Here is an 18731-nt window from a genome sequence, read left to right as displayed (position 1 = left end):
CACACTGACATGTCACATATGGATTCGATGTCGTCCCATTCGGCAAGATATACAGAACATTCCCAAATCGAAGAATATTTTCAGCGAATTAACCGGACAACAGTTTAGTTTTCCCGTTACATCACACAAGTATCTCCCACTTCACTCGGCATCTCTCCGCTAGATTCTCACCAGCGAGGAAGTTAAAGACACGGGTTTTAAACACACAGACACTGTGATTTTATAGAAGTCACCCCCACTGACCTGAGAGCTCCGGTTCCGTGTCCATTTCTTCTTTTATCTCTGCAGGGGCTTCACAGGGAGGCGTGTGTCCATCACGATCTGTCTGTCCCCGATCTCCTCCTGCTCTCGACTCCTTCTCCCAGAACCGCAATCTCACCTTCAGCCTCTCGTTTTCCCTCTTCAGCTGCGCCATTTCTCTCCCGAAAGTCTCCTCCACACACTGGGTGATCTTAATCACGGCCCGTCTCACCAGGATCTGGGAATCGCCGCGGGGCTGCTCCTGCAAACTGTCCTCGGAGTCGGTCACCCTATTTCGGGGAAAACTTCCGCCACTTCATTCACGATCGCTTTAACCACAGCCACCAGGAAAGAGTGGAGCTCGGTCTCCAGTCGGAGCAACCAGTCCGACATCCCTACTTGATCATCGTTTCGTAAAACAGCGAGGACTGACGCCGCCGCGTCTCTCCCCAGGCGCCCAGCATTTAAACAAAGAGCAAAGGACGCCTCTCGCCCTCAAACAGGAAGAGATTCCCTCTCCTACACCGAGCAGTTCCGGGTTAAACTGCGCTTCCTTAGTGACCGTTTCCAAGGAGCAGTAAAAAAAGGGGTTTCATCGAATTTACCCAGTTAAAACACCGAGTTTGTGAATAGATACACCATTTCTATTCATTTTGATCAGTAGTTTCACTGTCATTAACGCCATTTCTGGGGAAATATGAACCCTTTTAAGGAGTAGGAATAGTAGTCCTTTAGAAAAAAGAATTTACAGCTCACGTTAGACTACAAGGAAAGGCTATTCTGAGTTGTGGATGTCATACCCAATTTTTGAGATCCCTGTTGAAAAATGAGAATTTACTTGTGCTAGCAATATATTGGAATTCCTCAGTTGGAAAACGCATTGATTGGGGAAAAAAAAGATTGGATGATGCCCAATAAATATTGTATATCTAATAAGGTTAAGGAGGTTTCATACAAAATAATTAATCGAATTTACCCAATTAAGACTCTTGTTACCCAGCGATTTAAAATTAATATGGATGACAAATGTGTTTTTTGTGTGTGTGACAATAACCCTGAAACTATTCAGCATTTGTTTTGGTTATGTCCCAGGGTAAACATTTTCCGGACTAAGTTGCAGGCTTATATTAAAAGAGAAACCAATAGTGATATTTGTTTTGATGAAAAAGATGTTAAGTCGCAGCCCCATCGAAAACAATATTAAAATTTCGGTTGTAATAAATTAAATTATTATAACGGCACGTTATTATATGCATAAAATGAATTGGTCTGGGAAGAACCCTTTGAGCATTTTAAACTGGATGTACGGGGGTATTTGCGGACTATTTCGAAGTGCAAAAATATGAAAGCGGTGCGGACATCATTTTTTATTTAATTTGTTTAATCTTTTTTCATAACTTGAATTTACGTAGTAATATGTACCCCTAACGATCTTTCTGTCTTGAATTGTTATATGTACTCTTGTTTGTATTGTCATTCTTGTTATTCTGTCAGCATAAATAAATAAAAAAAATAAAAAATGTAAAAAGGTGTTACTGTCTTACAGTTCTACACCATCAGCATTTTTTCTTTCGACAGCATTCCCAAAACACTTTTATGCCCTCAGCTTCTCTTCTTTTATTTTTTTCCTTGTTTTTTTTTTTGTATTGATATTGTCTATCTCTTACCTTGTGCTTATCTATTTATTTCTTAAAACCTACTGCCTAGCCTTTTGATACATTTGACACATCTAGCGAAGCTATTACAGTAGCATTAAATGAAATTATGTTTTGTGTGTACAGCACAAATCGTTGAACACTATCTATGCTCTAAGCGCAGTGGTCTTTCCATTATTAAAAAAAATGCTTTTAATATGACGAGACAGAGATGCAGAACTAGTCATTAATTGTTCAGACCTGTGTCAATCATAGTGGCACTTTTGATAAATGTGCGAGTAGCGGTTTGAAACTGGCTTACATTTAGAGAAACGCAATATTCTCAAGCAAGGTAACGGATTATCGTGTAATGGATATATTTACTTCTTATTATATTGGCCATATATATATAAATCTGTATTCTGTGTCTTTAAAATCTACTGTATTCAGCCACAACTCGATCAATCTATTGATACAGTCATTTTTCGTACTGTAACGCTTACGGCCGACATGTACTGTGTAAGAGCCTACAAAATCTTACAAAAACTACAAAAACTTTCTTATTTTAGTCATTTAATCAGATTAAAAGTACCAATATTTGGTTGACAATGTAAAAGCATTCTCTATTGGTGTCTCATCCTTGACAAAGGTAAAGAGAACACAAATAATCTAATAATTTCGACGTTTTGGGTTTTTGGTTAGCTTTGTGAAACCACAATTTTGAAATCAAATTTGAAAACACCGTCCAAAAAAGCATTTGTAGTGCATAGCAACATTCACCGAGGAAGCGCTGGTTAACCCGGAATTCCTGTCTCAGAACTGGGCAAGAAATACTGATCGTTTCCAGGTTGAGCCGCTTTAAAATGTCATGTATTCCTGTCATGTACTGTCCGACGGCTGTGTTCAAACCCTGGGCGCTTTTTTAGAGCTTCAGTGGTCTTTTCTGCCCTCTCCATGTGGATCGTGTATAGAGAAATAGATTAAATTGGATGGCCGAGCTCAAATCTTTCTTGGATGTTTTTTTTTTTTATGCGGTTATTTCAAGGGCTCGCTTCCAAGCAAGCTCATACATTCTGTTGAGACGAGCCGTGTAAAAACCACACAAGTGTGTCGACGACAGTTTCTGCACGGAAACAGCCCAGATAACGAAAATGAGACCCTAAAGGAGGGATTGCAGTTCTGGGAGAAGGAGTAGGGAGCAGGAGGAGATCGGGGACAGACAGATCGTGTTGGACACACGCTTGCCTGTTAAGTGACTGCAGAGATAAAATGATTGTCCAGAAAAGCGCTATATAAGTGTAAGCAATTATTATTATTACTGATATTACCAGAGAAGTGTCAGAGAATAAAAATAACTCTCATTTGACTTTTTTGTGATTATTTTATTTTCTATTTTTGGACATAAACATAAAACAACCCCAAGCACATGAAATATTAGTTCAATACTGTTGAATACAGAATACACTACATATGGATTTATTATTTTAGGAAGCACGCATATTTCTAATAGCTGTGTAAATCCCTTCCCAAGACTGGATTGTTTTTGGGGGACTTGTCTCATTTTACTCAAAAGGATCTGCAACGCTATTTTTATATTTCAGGGTTAGGAAGAATCTGCGTTGATGAGTGCATTTCAAACCACAATAGAAGTCAAACATACACATTTACTAGTAAAACCTCCAGTTTACATCGCAAAATAGACCAAATTTCCAGGTAGGCGCAGCACCATATTGTGTGATTCATAACAAGTGAACAAATTTCCCAGTGATGTGTTACGGCCTTATTATATTGTAAACACAATTTACAATTTAATCCAACACAAATACTGCCCTCGATTTTGAAACGGTTTCGGAGACAAATACTGAAGTGGGACATGTATAGATCTCACTTATCCAGCATCACAGTATCGCCACTTAAGCACAATGTGAGAGGTGTGTTGCTGGGGTCTGTTAATTTAGCCCTCAACAAAAGTTACACTAAGATGCCATGGAGCTGATTTGCTTTAGCAGCCCCAGTGGCTTAACGCTACACAATAAACAACACCCACAAACAGGATAAAGCAGACCAATGTCTGCTGCACATCGAAGGACAGAACTTAGAGCAAGACAGAGCAGGACAGGAAGTAATTACGTATCAAAGAACAGGACAAGCACTCAGATTGTGAACCAAACTTTCTCCTCGCTGTATATATAAGAGCTGGGAAACCCTTGCAGTTTGGCTGTTCTGCGGGGCAGACCCGGCACGCGTGTTGTCGGACTTATTGAGCCCAATAAAACTGAATCTGCACAATTCTGTGCCCTGCTCCCCCGATGAGGAATTTCCCACAACCAATATTGTTAACTCCTCATGCAGATCGTGTTGGAACATTTCCGAGGTGAAATGTCTGCGGCACTTATTTGCTCGTCCATCCTATTGCATTACAGTGACTAGCGAGCAGGAAGGGCTCCATTTGTGGGGACTCGGATGTGAGGCTTACAGTACTTGCACAAGGTTCATGCTTTTCTGCTTAATTATTGTGGGGTGATATGGCTGCTGGCCAACATAGCGAACAAAGAACCATTTTGTCTTTTTTTGTGTGTGTGTGTGAAATACTCCGACACGGAAAAGCCTTTTGGTCGGAATTTGGAGGGAGAATGTGATGCAGCTGCCCCCATGATGAGCCTACTCAAAAATTGTACACAGCATCACAGCATCCTGTTAACAGCGCCAGCAGCCAGATCACCCTGCCACTCACAGCTGGCAGCCCCCCCCCCCACTGGAGCTCAGCAGGTGTGAGCCTGGTCAGTACCTGGAGGGGAGACTCCTGGGAAAAACTAAGGTTGCTGCTGGAAGAGGTGTTAGTGGGGCCAGCAGGGGGCGCTCTCACCCCGCGGTCCATGTGGGTCCTAATGCCCCAGTATAGTGACGGGGGACACTAGACTGTAAACAGGCGGCGTCCTTCGGATGAGACGTCAAACCGAGGTCCTGACTCTCTGTGCTCATTAACAATCCCAGGGCGTCTCTCGAAAAGAGTAGGGGTGTAACCCCAGCGTCCTGGCCAAATTTCCCATTGGCCCTTACCAATCATGGCCTCCTAATAACCCTCTCTGCCTCTCTGAAGGCCTCTCTGAACTGGCTTCATCACTCTGCTCTCCTCCCCACTGAGAGCTGGTGTGTGGGGAGCGTTCTGGCGCACTATGGCTGCCATCGCATCATCCAGGTGGGTGCTGCACATTGGTGGCGGTAGTGGGATCCCCCCTGACCTGTCAAGCGCTTTGAGTGGAGTGTCCAGAAAAGCGCTATATAAGTGTAAGCAATTATTATTATAATTATTATTATTTGGGGGGAAGGGGGGCGAAGAGGGCAATTAGTCGATTAAGAAAATACAATCAATCAGTCAAAGTGTATTGATCAAATGCACAACAATACAGCGTGCAGCAGTAGTTGCTGGCACTGAAACGTCTTTTCTACGAGCTCACCGGGAGGAGGTAAAAATCACAAAATTAAGGTTACAAAAAATAAGGTGACATCATAATAGATAATAATGTAATATAAATTAAATTAAATAAACACAGACGAAACTCAATATAGAGCTGTGATGCGTCCAGGGGGTATGCAGTACATTATGTCCAAGTGGTGCAGTTATGCTGAATACAGTGAAACCTGTGTGTCCCTGTAGCCATTATGGGTGATTTGCTGAAGGAGCTACAGGTGGGCTGTTTAGCAGTCTTACTGCCTGGAGGTAGAAACGGTTCCGTAGTCTGCTGGACTTGGACCGAATGCTTCGGTACCGTTTACCGGACGGGAGGAGGGACAACAGTTTGTGACTGGGATGACTGGGGTCCTTTAGAACGGACCTGGACTTAAGACATCTAGCTGAGTAGATCTCCTGGATGTCTGGTAGCTCACAGCCGGCAGTGAGACTAGATTGTCGTTGTTTTTTTTTTAGGTACAACTAGTCGATTACATCGTCACATGACCTAGTTGAAACGAGCGTGAGGGAACAAGAATAGAAAACGACCATTAACCCAACAAGCCCCCCAAAAAACCTATCTCGTTTCCCTTTTCGGCTTTATCCTTCTCTCTCCTTCGCCGGTCTACCCGGAAGTGTCCCCCCCCACCCCCGACCAATCGTGTGCCTCTCCGGTGGTCAGGTGACTGAGGGTGAAAGGTCACGCCGCATGGCTTTCTGGGAAAAAATGTCATTCAGTTCTGAGACGGCGCGGAGGAGGCCTGTTTAAAATCTCTCGTTTTTTTTTTTTAAAGCGCCCGATTTTGTTTTCTTTTTTATTTTCCAGCGTCTCTCGCTGCTAAAGGAATGGGCGCGTACGCCCGCGGTCTCCTGGTGCTGGCCTTCCTCCTGGCAGTAGTGTTGCCACCGGGTAGGTAAAAAGCGAACAGCATCCGTGTGCAGCGTCCGAAAACTTTTTTACTAACTTTCTGCTGTAGTTATTTGTTTTACCTTTGAACTCGGTGTAGTTTTACGACGCGAGGCGCCTACGTTTTCTTTCGCCCAGAAACCCCACAGGATCGATCGTAGCGATTGATCGTCACGTAACGTTCATGTCTGTGCCGAAGTCGTCCGCAAAGGAAGCAGCTGCTTCAGAAATATAATGAAACAACATCGTGCCGGAAAATTCAGTCGTTCCGCTGCCGGAGAGCCTTCGTGTAGCTAGCTAATAGTTAGAGGATGAACCTCCCTCCCTTGTCCAAAATAAAAATAAAAAAAATCGTCGGCGAAAACACAGAACATTTTCCCCGTTCTTTTCTTTTTTTAAATTTTTATTTATGCTTACCAAAAGAATAAACATTACAATACAACCAAGAGTACATATAACAATTCCAAACAAAAATATCGTCAGGGGGTACATACTACTACATCAATTCAAGTAATGAAAAAAGATTAAACAAATTAAATGAAAAATAATGTCCGCACCGCTTTCATATTTTTGCATTTCGAAATAGTCTGCAAATACCCCTTTACTTCCATTTTAAAATGCTCAAACACAGGGTACCTCCCAGACCACTTCATTTTATGTATGTGATAACGTGCCAATATAATAATTAAATGTATTACAAAAAAAATTTGTATATTGTTTTCACTGGGGCTGAAACTTAACATAATATCTTTTTCAACAAAAACATCAATATTCGTCTCTTCTTTTATATAATTCTGCAACTTAGTCCAGAACATTTTTACCCTGGGACATAACCAAAACAAATGCTGAATAGTTTCAGGGCTATTGTCACAAAAAACACGTTTGTCATCTATATTAATTTAAAATCGTTAGGTAACAAGAGTTTTAACTGGGTAAATTCGATGAATTATTTTGTATGAAACCTCCTTCATTTTATTGGTTATACAATATTTATTGGGCATCATCCAAATCTTTCTCCAATCAATGCGCTTTCCAAAGGCGGAATTCCAGTAGTCGCAAGTAAATTATCATTTTTTAACAAGGATCTCAAAAATTGGTTATTACATCCACAACTCACAATATCCTTTTCCCCGTTCTGCACAGCCTCCGTTTCTGAACATTCCAGCAGGCCGACGAGTCAAAGGGCGATGCGTACGGAGTAGATACGATCAGATCACATTATTAGCCAGATACAGTTTCTTGCGTGAGGAATTGGTCTTGTCGCAGACCCCAGCTGGCTCTCCGTGAGACACACAGGCAGGGAGAGAAGCTTGGGGGGGTCAGATGGGGTTAAGGGCTTTGCTAAGGGAGTAGGATTCGAACCGGCAAACCCTTCCAGCCCCAAGCGCAGATCCTGAGTCACAGAGCCACCTGCTCCCTTCCTTAAGCAATAATACAATGTTCCTATTTCCCTTGAGGACGTCCAGTGCGATATATTCCTCGGTGTTTCAGCAGTAAGAGGGCCAGACCTGAGTGCTGAAGTCTACGTGGGTCCTGATGCCCCAGTATAGTGACGGGGGACACTGGACTGTAAACAGGCGCCGTCCTTCGGATGAGACATCAAACCGAGGTCCTGACTCTCTGGGGTCATTAACAATCTCAGGGCGTCTCTCGAAAAGAGTAGGGGTGTAACCCCGGCGTCCTGGCCAAATTTCCCATGGGCCCTTACCAATCATGGCCTCCTAATAACCCCCCTCTCTGAACTGGCTTCATCCCTCTGCTCTCCTCCCCACTGAGAGCTGCTGTGTGGTGAGCGTTCTGGCGCACTATGGCTGCCGTCGCATCATCCAGGTGGTGGGGCTGCACACTGGTGGCGGTAGTGGGATTCCCCCTGACCTGTCCAGCGCTTTGAGTGGAGTGTCCAGAAAAGCGCTCTAGAAGTGGAGGCAATTATTATCATAATTATGATACTCTTACTGCGTTTGAAACGCGCTCGTCGGCGACGGTTCTTTTTCACCTTGCGAGGTGAAAATAGCGTTGCAGCGTCCCTGGGGCGCAAGAAAACGAGCAAAGATTACGAGCTGTTATCTGGAGTTTTCTTCGGGGATAGACAGGCCGTCCTCTCTGAGGTAGAAATAGGGTTGTTTTTTTTTAGGAGGTCCCCCCACTGCAGCGCCTGATGTTTCCCCGATGTTTCCTTAGGCGTCACGCCCCCTCCTGCGGATCCCGCCGTGAAATTCGGGGAGACGGCCTCTCTCCCCTGCGACGGGTTGGCCTACAGCCACCTCCCCGCGGGGCAGATCTACTTCCTGTGGAAGACCCCGACCCGGAAGGTCTTGTTCTTCCACGAGGGCCGCGGACGTCCTCAGGCGGGTTTCGAGCGCCGGGCCGAGGTGTCGCCGGAGCGGGTTAGGCACTTCGACTTCTCCCTGACCCTCCGGGACACCTCGTTCGAGGACGACGACCAGTACGAGTGCATCTTCATCCATCAGGGAGAACGGGTCTTCCTGGGAAAACAGAGGCTCCGCGTTTCAGGTACCAACGTCTGCGCCCTGACGGCTTTCTCACTCTGCCTTGTGTTCGTCCTCCCAGGCAGGCGCTCTGCTAATTAAAGCTCGTTAATTGGATCCGGCTCCGCATTCGGCACCACGGGTTTCGGTAGTTGCGATGAAGATGAAGGGAGTAAAAGAAAGTTGGCAAGACGCGGCTGGGTGAGATTCTTCAGTCGGGGAAGGGAGGTGCCACTTTGCACAGAGGGGGGTGGGGGTGTGGAACAAGCTGCCCAGTCTTGTCTTTGAAGCCGATAGCCTGGCGTCTCTCCAGACGCAGCTGGGCGAGCTCCTCCAGTCAGGACAGGAGGCTCTACTGTACACAGAGGGTGGTGGGGGTGGGGAACAAGCTGCCCAGTCTTGTTTTTGAAGCTGATAGCCTGGCTTCTCTCAGGACGCAGCTGGATGAGATTCTTCAGTCAGGACAGGAGGTGCCACTTTACACAGAGGGGGGTGGGGGTGGGCAACAAGCTGCCCAGTCTTGTTTTTGAAGCTGATAGCCTGGCTTCTCTCAAGACGCAGCTGGGTGAGCTCCTCCAGTCAGGACAGCAGGGTCTACTGTACACAGAGAGGGGTGGGAGAGGGGAACAAGCTGATACCCTGGCTTCTCTCCAGACACAGCTGGGTGAGCTCCTCCAGTCAGGACAGGGGGCACTACTGCACACAGAGAGGGGTGGGAGAGGGGAACAAGCTGATACCCTGGCTTCTCTCCAGGCACAGCTGGGTGAGCTCCTCCAGTCAGTACAGGAGGCACTACTGTACACAGAGGGTGGCGGGGGTGGGGAACAAGCCGCCCAGCCCTGTGGTTGAAGCCGATACCCCGGCTTCTCTCCAGACACAGCTGGGTGAGCTCCTCCAGTCAGGACAGGAGGCACTACTGCACACAGAGAGGGGTGGGAGAGGGGAACAAGCTGACACCCTGGCTTCTCTCCAGACACAGCTGGGTGAGCTCCTCCAGTCACGACAGGAGGCACTACTGCACACAGAGAGGGGTGGGAGAGGGGAACGAGCTGATGTACTGCGATGGCCGAACACATAAGTACCAGCTGTGCCGCGGACGTTTCGCTCAGAGACGCGCCTTTGCCGTTCCCAGGGCACGAGGAGGAGCTGAGGGCGCGGCCCGGGGGCGACGCCTCGTTCCCGCTACGCACGCGGGCCGCCGTGGAGGTGCTCTTCCCCAACTCCTCGGCGTGCGAAGTGGCGGACGGCGCGGCCAGCTGCCCGGGGCCCTATGAGGGGCGCGTCTCCGTGGGCGGGGGGGGCGCTGACCCTGCACGGGCTGAGCGGAGCCGATCGGGGCGTCTACGTGGTCCGGGACCGGCAGGGACGGAACATCACCACGGTCCTCCTCTCGGTGGAAGGTGAGTGACGCACGCGCCTGGTGGGGGGAGGTGCCGGGTTCTCCTGTGATCCTTGGGCTGGGTCTGGAGTGGCCCTGCGGCAGCGCCCTTTAGTGACCTCTCCCTGTGCTGATTGGCCAGCAGCCCCCCCCACACTGGAGCTCAGCAGGTGTGAGCCTGGTCAGTACCTGGAGGGGAGACCTCCTGGGAAAAACTAAGGCTGCTGCTGGGAGAGGTGTTAGTGGGGCCAGCAGGGGGCGCTCTCACCCTGCGGTCTGTGTGGGTCCTGATGCCCCAGTATAGTGACGGGGGACACTGGACTGTAAACAGGCGCCGTCCTTCGGGTGAGACGTCAAACCGAGGTCCTGACTCTCTGTGGTCATTAACAATCCCAGGGCGTTTCTCGAAAAGAGTAGGGGTGTAACCCCGGCGTCCTGGCCAAATTTCCCATTGGCCCTTACCAATCATGGCCTCCTAATAACCCCCCTCTCTGAACTGGCTTCATCCCTCTGCTCTCCTCCCCACTGAGAGCTGGTGTGTGGGGAGCGTTCTGGCGCACTATGGCTGCTGTCGCATCATCCAGGTGGTGGGGCTGCACATTGGTGGCGGTAGTGGGATTCCCCCTGACCTGTCAAATGCTTTGAGTGGAGTGTCCAGAAAAGCGCTCTTATCAGTGTAAGCAATTATCAATAATTAGCATTATTATCCAGGCGGGCGCCACATATTGGTGTTGGTGGTGGAGGGGGGGTCCCCATTATCGGTAAAGTGTAAGGAATGATTACTGTTAGTGACACTCCAGATCTGGTAGTTTTTAGCACTGGATCACTGTGAGACTGCACTATCCTGCGGACAGCCGGAGCCGAGTTCTCCAAAAACTTCCTGAGGGACAGGCTCTCTTTCTGGCTCTGGAGTGTCTTGTGGCCACTCCCAGTACTGACACTCAAGATCCCAATGCAGCAGCAGCAGGGAGGTATTGGGAAAGGGTAATAATAATAATCAACTTTATTTTATATAGCGGCTTTAAAGGTGGCTTCTCAAAGCGCTTTACAGGATGACAACAATGATAAATAAGAAGAATAGACCAGATAAAACACAATGACAACACACAGAGGAGACTAGCAATGGTGGTACTAAGAACAACAGAGGGGTGAAGAACAGAACCAGTTCAGTAAAGGCTCTTCTGAAGAAGAGGGTTTGGAGTCTGGATTGGCAGGAGTTTAGAGAAGGTGACTCTCTGACATCCTTGGGCAGAGAGTTCCAGAGCCTGGGGGGGCACAACAGGAGAAGGCCCTGTCACCCCTAGAGTGTAGACGGGCTTGGGAGGACAGTAAGGAGAGCAGAGTTAGAAGAGCGAAGGTTGCGAGGTGGGGAGTAGGGCGACGATAGCTCAGACAGGTACTGAGGTGCCCAGCCATGCAGAGCCTTATAGGTGAGCAGGAGGGTTTTAATGTCCACACGGAATTTGACCGGCAGCCAGTGCAGGGACTCCAGGATAGGAGTAATGTGATCACTTGCACTAGACCTGGTCAGGATTCTGGCTGCCGAATTGTGGACATAATGAAGTTTGTTCAAAGTAGTTATAGATACCCCAGCGAGTAGAGCAGTACAGAAGTCAACTCGAGAGAACACAAATGTGTTGATCAGCTTTTCAGCCCCAGTTAGTGACAGCAGAGGGCGTAGTCGAGCGATGTTTCTGAGGTGAAAAAAAAAGATGTTTTGACAATATGCTGCACATCTGGGTCGAATGTTAAACCAGAATCAAATATTGCCGCCAGATTTTTCAATTTAGACTGAAGCTCAAGTACAGGGGGACAGTAAGGAGAGCAGAATTGGAAGAGCGAAGGTTGCGAGGTGGGGAGTAGGGCGATGATAGCTCAGACAGGTACTGAGGCGCCCAGCCATGCAGAGCCTTATAGGTGAGCAGGAGGGTTTTAAAGTTCACACGGAATTTGACCGGCAGCCAGTGCAGGGACTCCAGGACAGGAGTAATGTGTGGAGAAGGATCTGTGACTGAGAGGCAGAATCGTGCAGGAGAGCCGATGTCGCGGCCACGTTCATCTTTGCTGCCAGGCTAGTCCCGCGTGGGCGCATAAAACGTTTCGGGGCAGAAAAGCAGCCCGATTTCTCTTCTCGTGTCTCTGCAGACGTCCCTCCCCCCGCCTTCTGGTACTGGATCTTCATTGTCATCCCGGCGGTGGTGGCTGGGCTCCTCCTCCTCTGCTCCCGGCCGCTTCTGCTCTGCTGGCGGGGGGCAGCCAACCCCCTCTGCCCCGGGGGCCAGGATCTCGACACCCAGAAGCCTCTGCCGCCCTGGAAGAACCGCCGAGCTCCGGGCGGGAGGGGGACGGACGAGCCGGACCGGAACTGGAGACCGCCCAACTCGGAACCGCAGAGCCGGGAGGAAGACGGCAGCCTGGAGGAGGAGGAGGAGGAAGAAGAGAACCGGTCTCAGACTCCCGCCCCCCTGCTCGGCCACCGCGCCGGAGAGCTGGATGAGTAGGGCAGGGAGACCCCTCCCCGAAGGGGAGGACCCCGACACCCCGTTGTCCATCTTGGACTGCTCTGACATTTCGAAACATCGTTAAGCTCCCCCTTCTGTCCTCCTACCTCTCCCCCTTTATTGAATGCTAATAGACTATAGATATATACTAATACAAGTTGAGAATCCCTCATCCAAAATTCCTGGGACAAGAAAGTGTTGCGGATTTCGGATTGTTTGGGATTGCGGAATATTTTCCTATTTAAAATGGGACAGCGTTGGGGGGGGATAGGACCCACGTCGAAACGCGATATCCATTTACATTGCCTGAGATAAATCACTGTGAGCCGGAACGTTCCGGATTTGGGAGGGTTTCGGAGTTTGGGAATTTCGGATAAAGGATTTTCACGTAGTTTTATATGCAGTTTTAATCATTACAACTGCAGCAGGTCCGAGCAACTCGAGGGAGAGGGTACGTCGGCGATGACATCACTGCGAGCCGGAACGTTCCGGATTTGGGAGGTTTTCGGAGTTTGGGAATTTCGGATGAAGGATTTTCACGTAGTTTTATACGCATTTTTAATCATTACAACTGCAGCAGGTCCGAGAAACTTAAAGGGGGAGGGTACGCCGTCGATTACATCACTGCGAGCCAGAACGTTCCGGATTTGGGAGGTTTTCGGAGTTTGGGAATTTCTGATAAAGGATTTTCATGTAGTTTTATACGCATTTTTAATCATTACCACTGCAGCAGGTCCGAGAAACTCGAGGGAGAGGGTACGTCGTCGATGACATCACTGGGAGCCGGAACGTTCCGGATTTGGGAGGTTTTCGGAGTTTGGGAATTTCGGATGACGGATTTCGGTGTAGTTTCATACGCGTTTTTAATCATTACAACTGCAGCAGGTCCAAGAAACTTAAAGGGGGAGGGTGCGCCGTCGATGACAGCACTGGGAGCCGGAAAGTTCCGGATTGGGGAGGTTTCCGGAGTTTGGGAATTTTCGGCCTGGATTCGTGCCTGACCTAGTCCTGAGTGAGTGTGACATTTCCCAAAGAGCTGAAAGGCAGGGGGGGGGAGAGCATTATCAGAAACAGGCAGGGCGCCATCTGTGGAAGTATATCATGTGTGGTTCAAGTACAAATGAAATGGTCAGTCATGAACTGCCATTCACAGTCACAAGGTGACCAGTGCTGTACCTGAACTGTAAAAATAATAATTGCTGACACTTATAGCACTTTTCTGGACCCTCCACTCAAAGCACTTTATAGGAAAGGGGACTCCCCCTCCACCAGCACCAGTGTGCAGCCCCCACCTGGACCAGTAGAGTCAGAACGCTCCCCACACAGCAGCTCTCAGTGGGGAGGAGAGCAGAGTGATGAAGCCAGTTCAGAGAGGGGGGTTATTAGGAGGCCATGATGGGTGAGGGCCAATGGGAAATTTGGCCAGGACGCCGGGGTTACACCCCTACTCTTTTCGAGAGACGCCCAGGGATTGTTAATGACCACAGAGAGTGTGGAGCAAAACTGTCAGCAGGACATTTCCCAGGTTTATCGTCATCCAGTTTTTGCTATGCTTGGGGCGAGGGTCTCTGCGAACTGTGGACATATTTTTTTTTTTTAAAGCTGAATAATGTGAATATTCAGAACTGCCTGACGCACCTGGGAGCTGGACTGCGTTGTGTTCCAAGTATTCGATTCGGAGCGCTGAACTGTTGCCCGCAGTGTGCTGAAGTAGTAAAAACCTCTGTGCCGAACTCTCAGGTGTACTATGCTTGATTACTCTGGCACACTTGGGTGAAGAACTCTTAATACGTACAGTTGTACTGAACTCGGTACACTGTACTATAATACTCGGACACATCGGTGAACTGGATTCTCAACTGCGCGGCGCTTGAATAATTAAGGGCAGTGTGATCTGTGTGCTGTGCTGTTTTTTTATCACTTGATGACAAGCAGTATTCCGAACCCTTGCCTGTAGTATACTTGAATACTCAATGACAAAGGGGCATTCCGGACCCTTGCCTGTAGTATACTTGAATACTCAATGACAAACCGGTATTCCGAACCCTTGCCTGTAGTATACTTGAATACTCAATGACAAACCAGTATTCCGAACCCTTGCCTGTAGTATACTTGAATACTCAATGACAAAGGAGTATTCCGAACCCTTGCCTGTAGTATACTTGAATACTCAATGACAAACCAGTATTCCAAACCCTTGCCTGTAGTATACTTGAATACTCAATGACAAACCGGTATTCCGAACCCTTGCCTGTAGTATACTTGAATACTCAATGACAAACCGGTATTCCCGAACCCCTTGCCTGTAGTATACTTGAATACTCAATGACAAACCAGTATTCTGAACCCTTGCCTTTAGTGTAATGCTGTACTCCGTAACCCACCAGTGTGGTGAAGTCTCACCTGTTTAAGACTTCGCCTGTAATATCGTCTAATACTCAAACCTGTGCGCTGAACTCCTAACTTTCTGAGACCAGGTATTAAATCTTGGTGACAAAATGCATTTTGGAACACACAGGGTAGGCTGTGTAATTCTACATTACGTTACATAGGAATGCGTGCTTTGAAACAAAGCGAGTAATTGTGTTAAAAGAAGTCATTTTGCCAAAGAGGAAGATGAGGGTGATCTTGGATTGCTGTCAATCTGATAAGCAGGGGGAGGCGTGATAGAAAATATTGAATCACCGAGAAATATACACCGAGCATCTCTGTGTGTTCTGCTCCCGTGCGCATGAAATAAAAACTTCTTTTAACTTTGGAGACGGACTCCTGGCTACTCATTAAACAGGAAGCAGGAAACTTTCTGCAGCATACTTGAGTTCCTGAAAAGACTTAATAATTACTTACACTTATATAGTAATGGGGAATCCCACTACCACCACCAGTGTGCAGCCCCCACCTGGATGATGCGACGGCAGCCATAGTGCACCAGAACGCTCCCCACACACCAGCTCTCAGTGGGGAGGAGAGCAGAGTAATGTAGCCAATTCATAGAGGCAACAAATGTCCTGCTGACAGTTTTGTGGAGCAAAACTGTCAGCAGGACATTTCCCAGGTTTATCGTAATCCAGTTTTTGCTATGCTTGGGGCGAGGGTCTCTGCGAACTGTGGACATATTTTTTTTTTTTTAAAGCTGAATAATGTGAATATTCAGAACTGCCTGACGCACCTGGGAGCTGGACTGCGTTGTGTTCCAAGTATTCGATTCGGAGCGCTGAACTGTTGCCCGCAGTGTGCTGAAGTAGTAAAAACCTCTGTGCCGAACTCTCAGGTGTACTGTGCTTGATTACTCTGGCACACTTGGGTGAAGAACTCTTAATACGTACAGTTGTACTGAACTCGGTACACTGTACTATAATACTCGGACACATCGGTGTGCTGGATTCTCAACTGCGCGGCGCTTGAATAATTAAGGGCAGTGTGATCGGTGTGCTGTGCTGTTTTTTTTATCACTCGATGACAAGCGGTATTCCGAACCCTTGCCTGTACTATACTTGAATACTCGATGACAAAGCGGTATTCCGGACCCTTGCCTGTAGTATACTTGAATACTCAATGACAAACCAGTATTCCGAACCCTTGCCTGTAGTATACTTGAATACTCAATGACAAACCGGTATTCCGAACCCTTGCCTGTAGTATACTTGAATACTCAATGACAAACCGGTATTCCGAACCCTTGCCTGTAGTATACTTGAATACTCAATGACAAACCAGTATTCCGAACCCTTGCCTGTAGTATACTTGAATACTCAATGACAAACCGGTATTCCGAACCCTTGTCTGTAGTATACTTGAATACTCAATGACAAACCAGTATTCCGAACCCTTGCCTTTAGTGTAATGCTGTACTCCGTAACCCACCAGTGTGGTGAAGTCTCACCTGTTTAAGACTTCGCCTGTAATATCGTCTAATACTCAAACCTGTGCGCTGAACTCCTAACTTTCTGAGACCAGGTATTAAATCTTGGTGACAAAATGCATTTTGGAACACACAGGGTAGGCTGTGTAATTCTACATTACGTTACATAGGAATGCGTGCTTTGAAACAAAGCGAGTAATTGTGTTAAAAGAAGTCATTTTGCCAAAGAGGAAGATGAGGGTGATCTTGGATTGCTGTCAATCTGATAAGCAGGGGGAGGCGTGATAGAAAATATTGAATCACCGAGAAATATACACCGAGCATCTCTGTGTGTTCTGCTCCCGTGCGCATGAAATAAAAACTTCTTTTAACTTTGGAGACGGACTCCTGGCTACTCATTAAACAGGAAGCAGGAAACTTTCTGCAGCATACTTGAGTTCCTGAAAAGACTTAATAATTACTTACACTTATATAGTAATGGGGAATCCCACTACCACCACCAGTGTGCAGCCCCCACCTGGATGATGCGACGGCAGCCATAGTGCGCCAGAACACTCCCCACACAGCAGCTCTCAGTGGGGAGGAGAGCAGAGGGATGAAGCCAGTTCAGAGAGGGGGGTTATTAGGGGGCCATGATTGGTAAGGGCCAATGGGAAATTTGGCCAGGACGCCGGGGTTACACCCCCAACTCTTTTCGAGAGACACCCTGAGATTGTTAATGACCACAGAGAGTCAGGACCTCGGTTTGACGTCTCATCTGAAGGACAGCGCCTGTTTACAGTCCAGTGTCCCCCGTCACTATACTGGGGCATCAGAACCCACACAGACCGCAGGGTGAGAGCGCCCCCTGCTGGCCCCACTCACACCTCTCCCAGCAGCAACCATAGTTTTTCCCAGGAGTCTCCCATCCAGGTACTGGCCGGGCTCACACCTGCTGAGCTCCACTGGGGGGGGGCTGCCAGTTGTGAGCTGCAGAGTGATCTGGCTGCTGGCTCTCGTGAGAGGAATATGGCTTGGGCCTTTCTCCCAGAAGGCCCGGTGGCGGGTGGTGGGCCTGTTTCTAAAGGGTCGCTTCCTGTTGGTGGGGGGCCGATAGGTCATTCCAGACGAAACGGGTGTGGTGCTTAAGGTCATCGGTCTCAACCTCGGGGGGAGGGGTGTCGGTGACAAATTCATCATCGTCTTCTTCATCAGCTACTGCTGCCACCTCCAAGATGTCTAAGACGAAGTAACGACGAAAGAGCAGATATTGAGCCCAACTCTCACCACTGAGGACAGACACAGGCTTTATTTTTATTAATTTTGATAAATAAATGAAAACATGGGTGCTAGTTGTGTTTTGTTTTTTAAGATGAGATCACTTTATCAGCCCTATACAATTTCTTGCATGAGGAATTGGTCTTGTCGCAGACCCCAGCTGGCTCTCCAGGAGACACTTAGACGGGGAGAGAGAGAAGCTGGGGGGTCAGACGCGCCTGTTGGGAGTGTTTCCCGGACCCTGCCGATGCGGGATTAACGCTAGGCAAGAGAGAGTCACCTCACACATCCCAACTAACACGAACCACACACATACTATAGTATGCAAATAGTGGACAAAAATCGTCTTAACTTCCATTGTAATTTTTTTTTTCTTGGGAAAAAAAAAAGTTGTACATTTTAAAATGTATATTTGAATCAAAATGTGGTTTTGAGTTCGTGTGTTAATGTAATTTGTGTTTGTCATTACTATACTGTATATTGCCATGTTACCAGAATTTGTAGCTGACGTTTAAGACTAGTTCTGTTTTTTATGATTATTGCCAATATGTTGATCGTTGATTGATTGTATACAATGTATAATTTGAAATACATATGTTTCAGGTGTGAATGTGTATTTTCAGAATAAATTTCTAAACCTAATCATTGGCTTGGTTTACTTGTTTCTACACCTATAAAACCTATCTTTGATGTATAATAGACCTCTACCCATATACGTATAATAGACCTCTAATGTTATCCGTATAATAGACCTCTAACCATATACGTATAATAGTCCTCTAAAGTTATCCGTATAATAGACCTCTAAAGTTATCCGGAACTCCAACAATATATGTATAATAGTCCTCTAAATTTATCCGTATAATAGAACTCCAACCATTTATGTATAATGAACGTCTAAACATAGACGTATAATTGACGTATAACTTTAGACGTATATTAGAATTTCATTCTAGACGAATTGTAGACCACATTTAGACGTCTAAGGTATGCGTTTAATAGACGTATATTA

The 18731-nt window shown here is 47.2% G+C and overlaps 3 protein-coding genes and 1 long non-coding RNA gene across 7 annotated transcripts in view; 1 reads left to right on the top strand and 3 right to left on the bottom strand.

Moving 5' to 3' along the window:
• The window catches only part of LOC148662626 (uncharacterized), a 783119-nt gene that overhangs the window by 319082 nt on the left and 445306 nt on the right, over positions 1 to 18731 (bottom strand). The gene's annotated exons all lie outside the window — the stretch shown is intronic.
• The window catches only part of LOC148662637 (uncharacterized), a 186980-nt gene that overhangs the window by 13254 nt on the left and 154995 nt on the right, over positions 1 to 18731 (bottom strand). For 2 of the 4 annotated variants that reach the window (XR_015936832.1, XM_088632210.1), the window contains exon 1: positions 244 to 748. The exons of the other annotated variants lie outside the window; for them this stretch is intronic. Coding sequence is in view for 1 of the 2 variants with exons in the window: in XM_088632210.1 (XP_088488336.1) it covers positions 244 to 415 (172 nt within the window). In the remaining variant the exon portion in view is untranslated. Of the gene's footprint in view, positions 1 to 243; positions 749 to 18731 lie in introns of those variants that run through there. 4 annotated transcript variants of the gene reach the window in all.
• The window catches only part of LOC148662646 (uncharacterized), a 40071-nt gene that overhangs the window by 13254 nt on the left and 8086 nt on the right, over positions 1 to 18731 (bottom strand). Inside the window, exon 2 of the long non-coding RNA XR_015936872.1 lies at positions 4631 to 4956. This is a non-coding gene — a long non-coding RNA (uncharacterized LOC148662646). The remainder of the gene's footprint in view (positions 1 to 4630; positions 4957 to 18731) is intronic.
• On the top strand, positions 5961 to 16840 carry LOC148662647 (uncharacterized). The gene is made up of 4 exons (XM_088632286.1): positions 5961 to 6235; positions 8414 to 8746; positions 9854 to 10121; positions 12245 to 16840. The coding sequence occupies exons 1-4, from the start codon at positions 6172 to 6174 to the stop codon at positions 12594 to 12596; spliced, it is 1017 nt and encodes a 338-aa protein (XP_088488412.1). The 5' UTR covers positions 5961 to 6171; the 3' UTR covers positions 12597 to 16840.

Source organism: Lepisosteus platostomus, chromosome 5 (genome assembly GCF_059453375.1).
Source record: "Lepisosteus platostomus isolate fLepPlt1 chromosome 5, fLepPlt1.hap1, whole genome shotgun sequence".
NCBI classification, from domain to species: Eukaryota; Metazoa; Chordata; class Actinopteri; order Semionotiformes; family Lepisosteidae; genus Lepisosteus; species Lepisosteus platostomus.
This window is presented reverse-complemented; position numbering and strand designations above follow the sequence as displayed.

What these genes read in the sequence shown, in the direction of transcription:
- LOC148662647 (XM_088632286.1), top strand. Translation starts at nt 6,172, where the DNA reads ATGGGCGCGTACGCCCGCGGTCTCCTGGTGCTGGCCTTCCTCCTGGCA. An exon ending in ACAGAGGCTCCGCGTTTCAG is followed by an intron (nt 8,747 to 9,853) that starts GTACCAACGTCT and finishes TGCCGTTCCCAG; the next exon opens with GGCACGAGGAGGAGCTGAGG. An exon ending in GGTCCTCCTCTCGGTGGAAG is followed by an intron (nt 10,122 to 12,244) that starts GTGAGTGACGCA and finishes GTGTCTCTGCAG; the next exon opens with ACGTCCCTCCCCCCGCCTTC.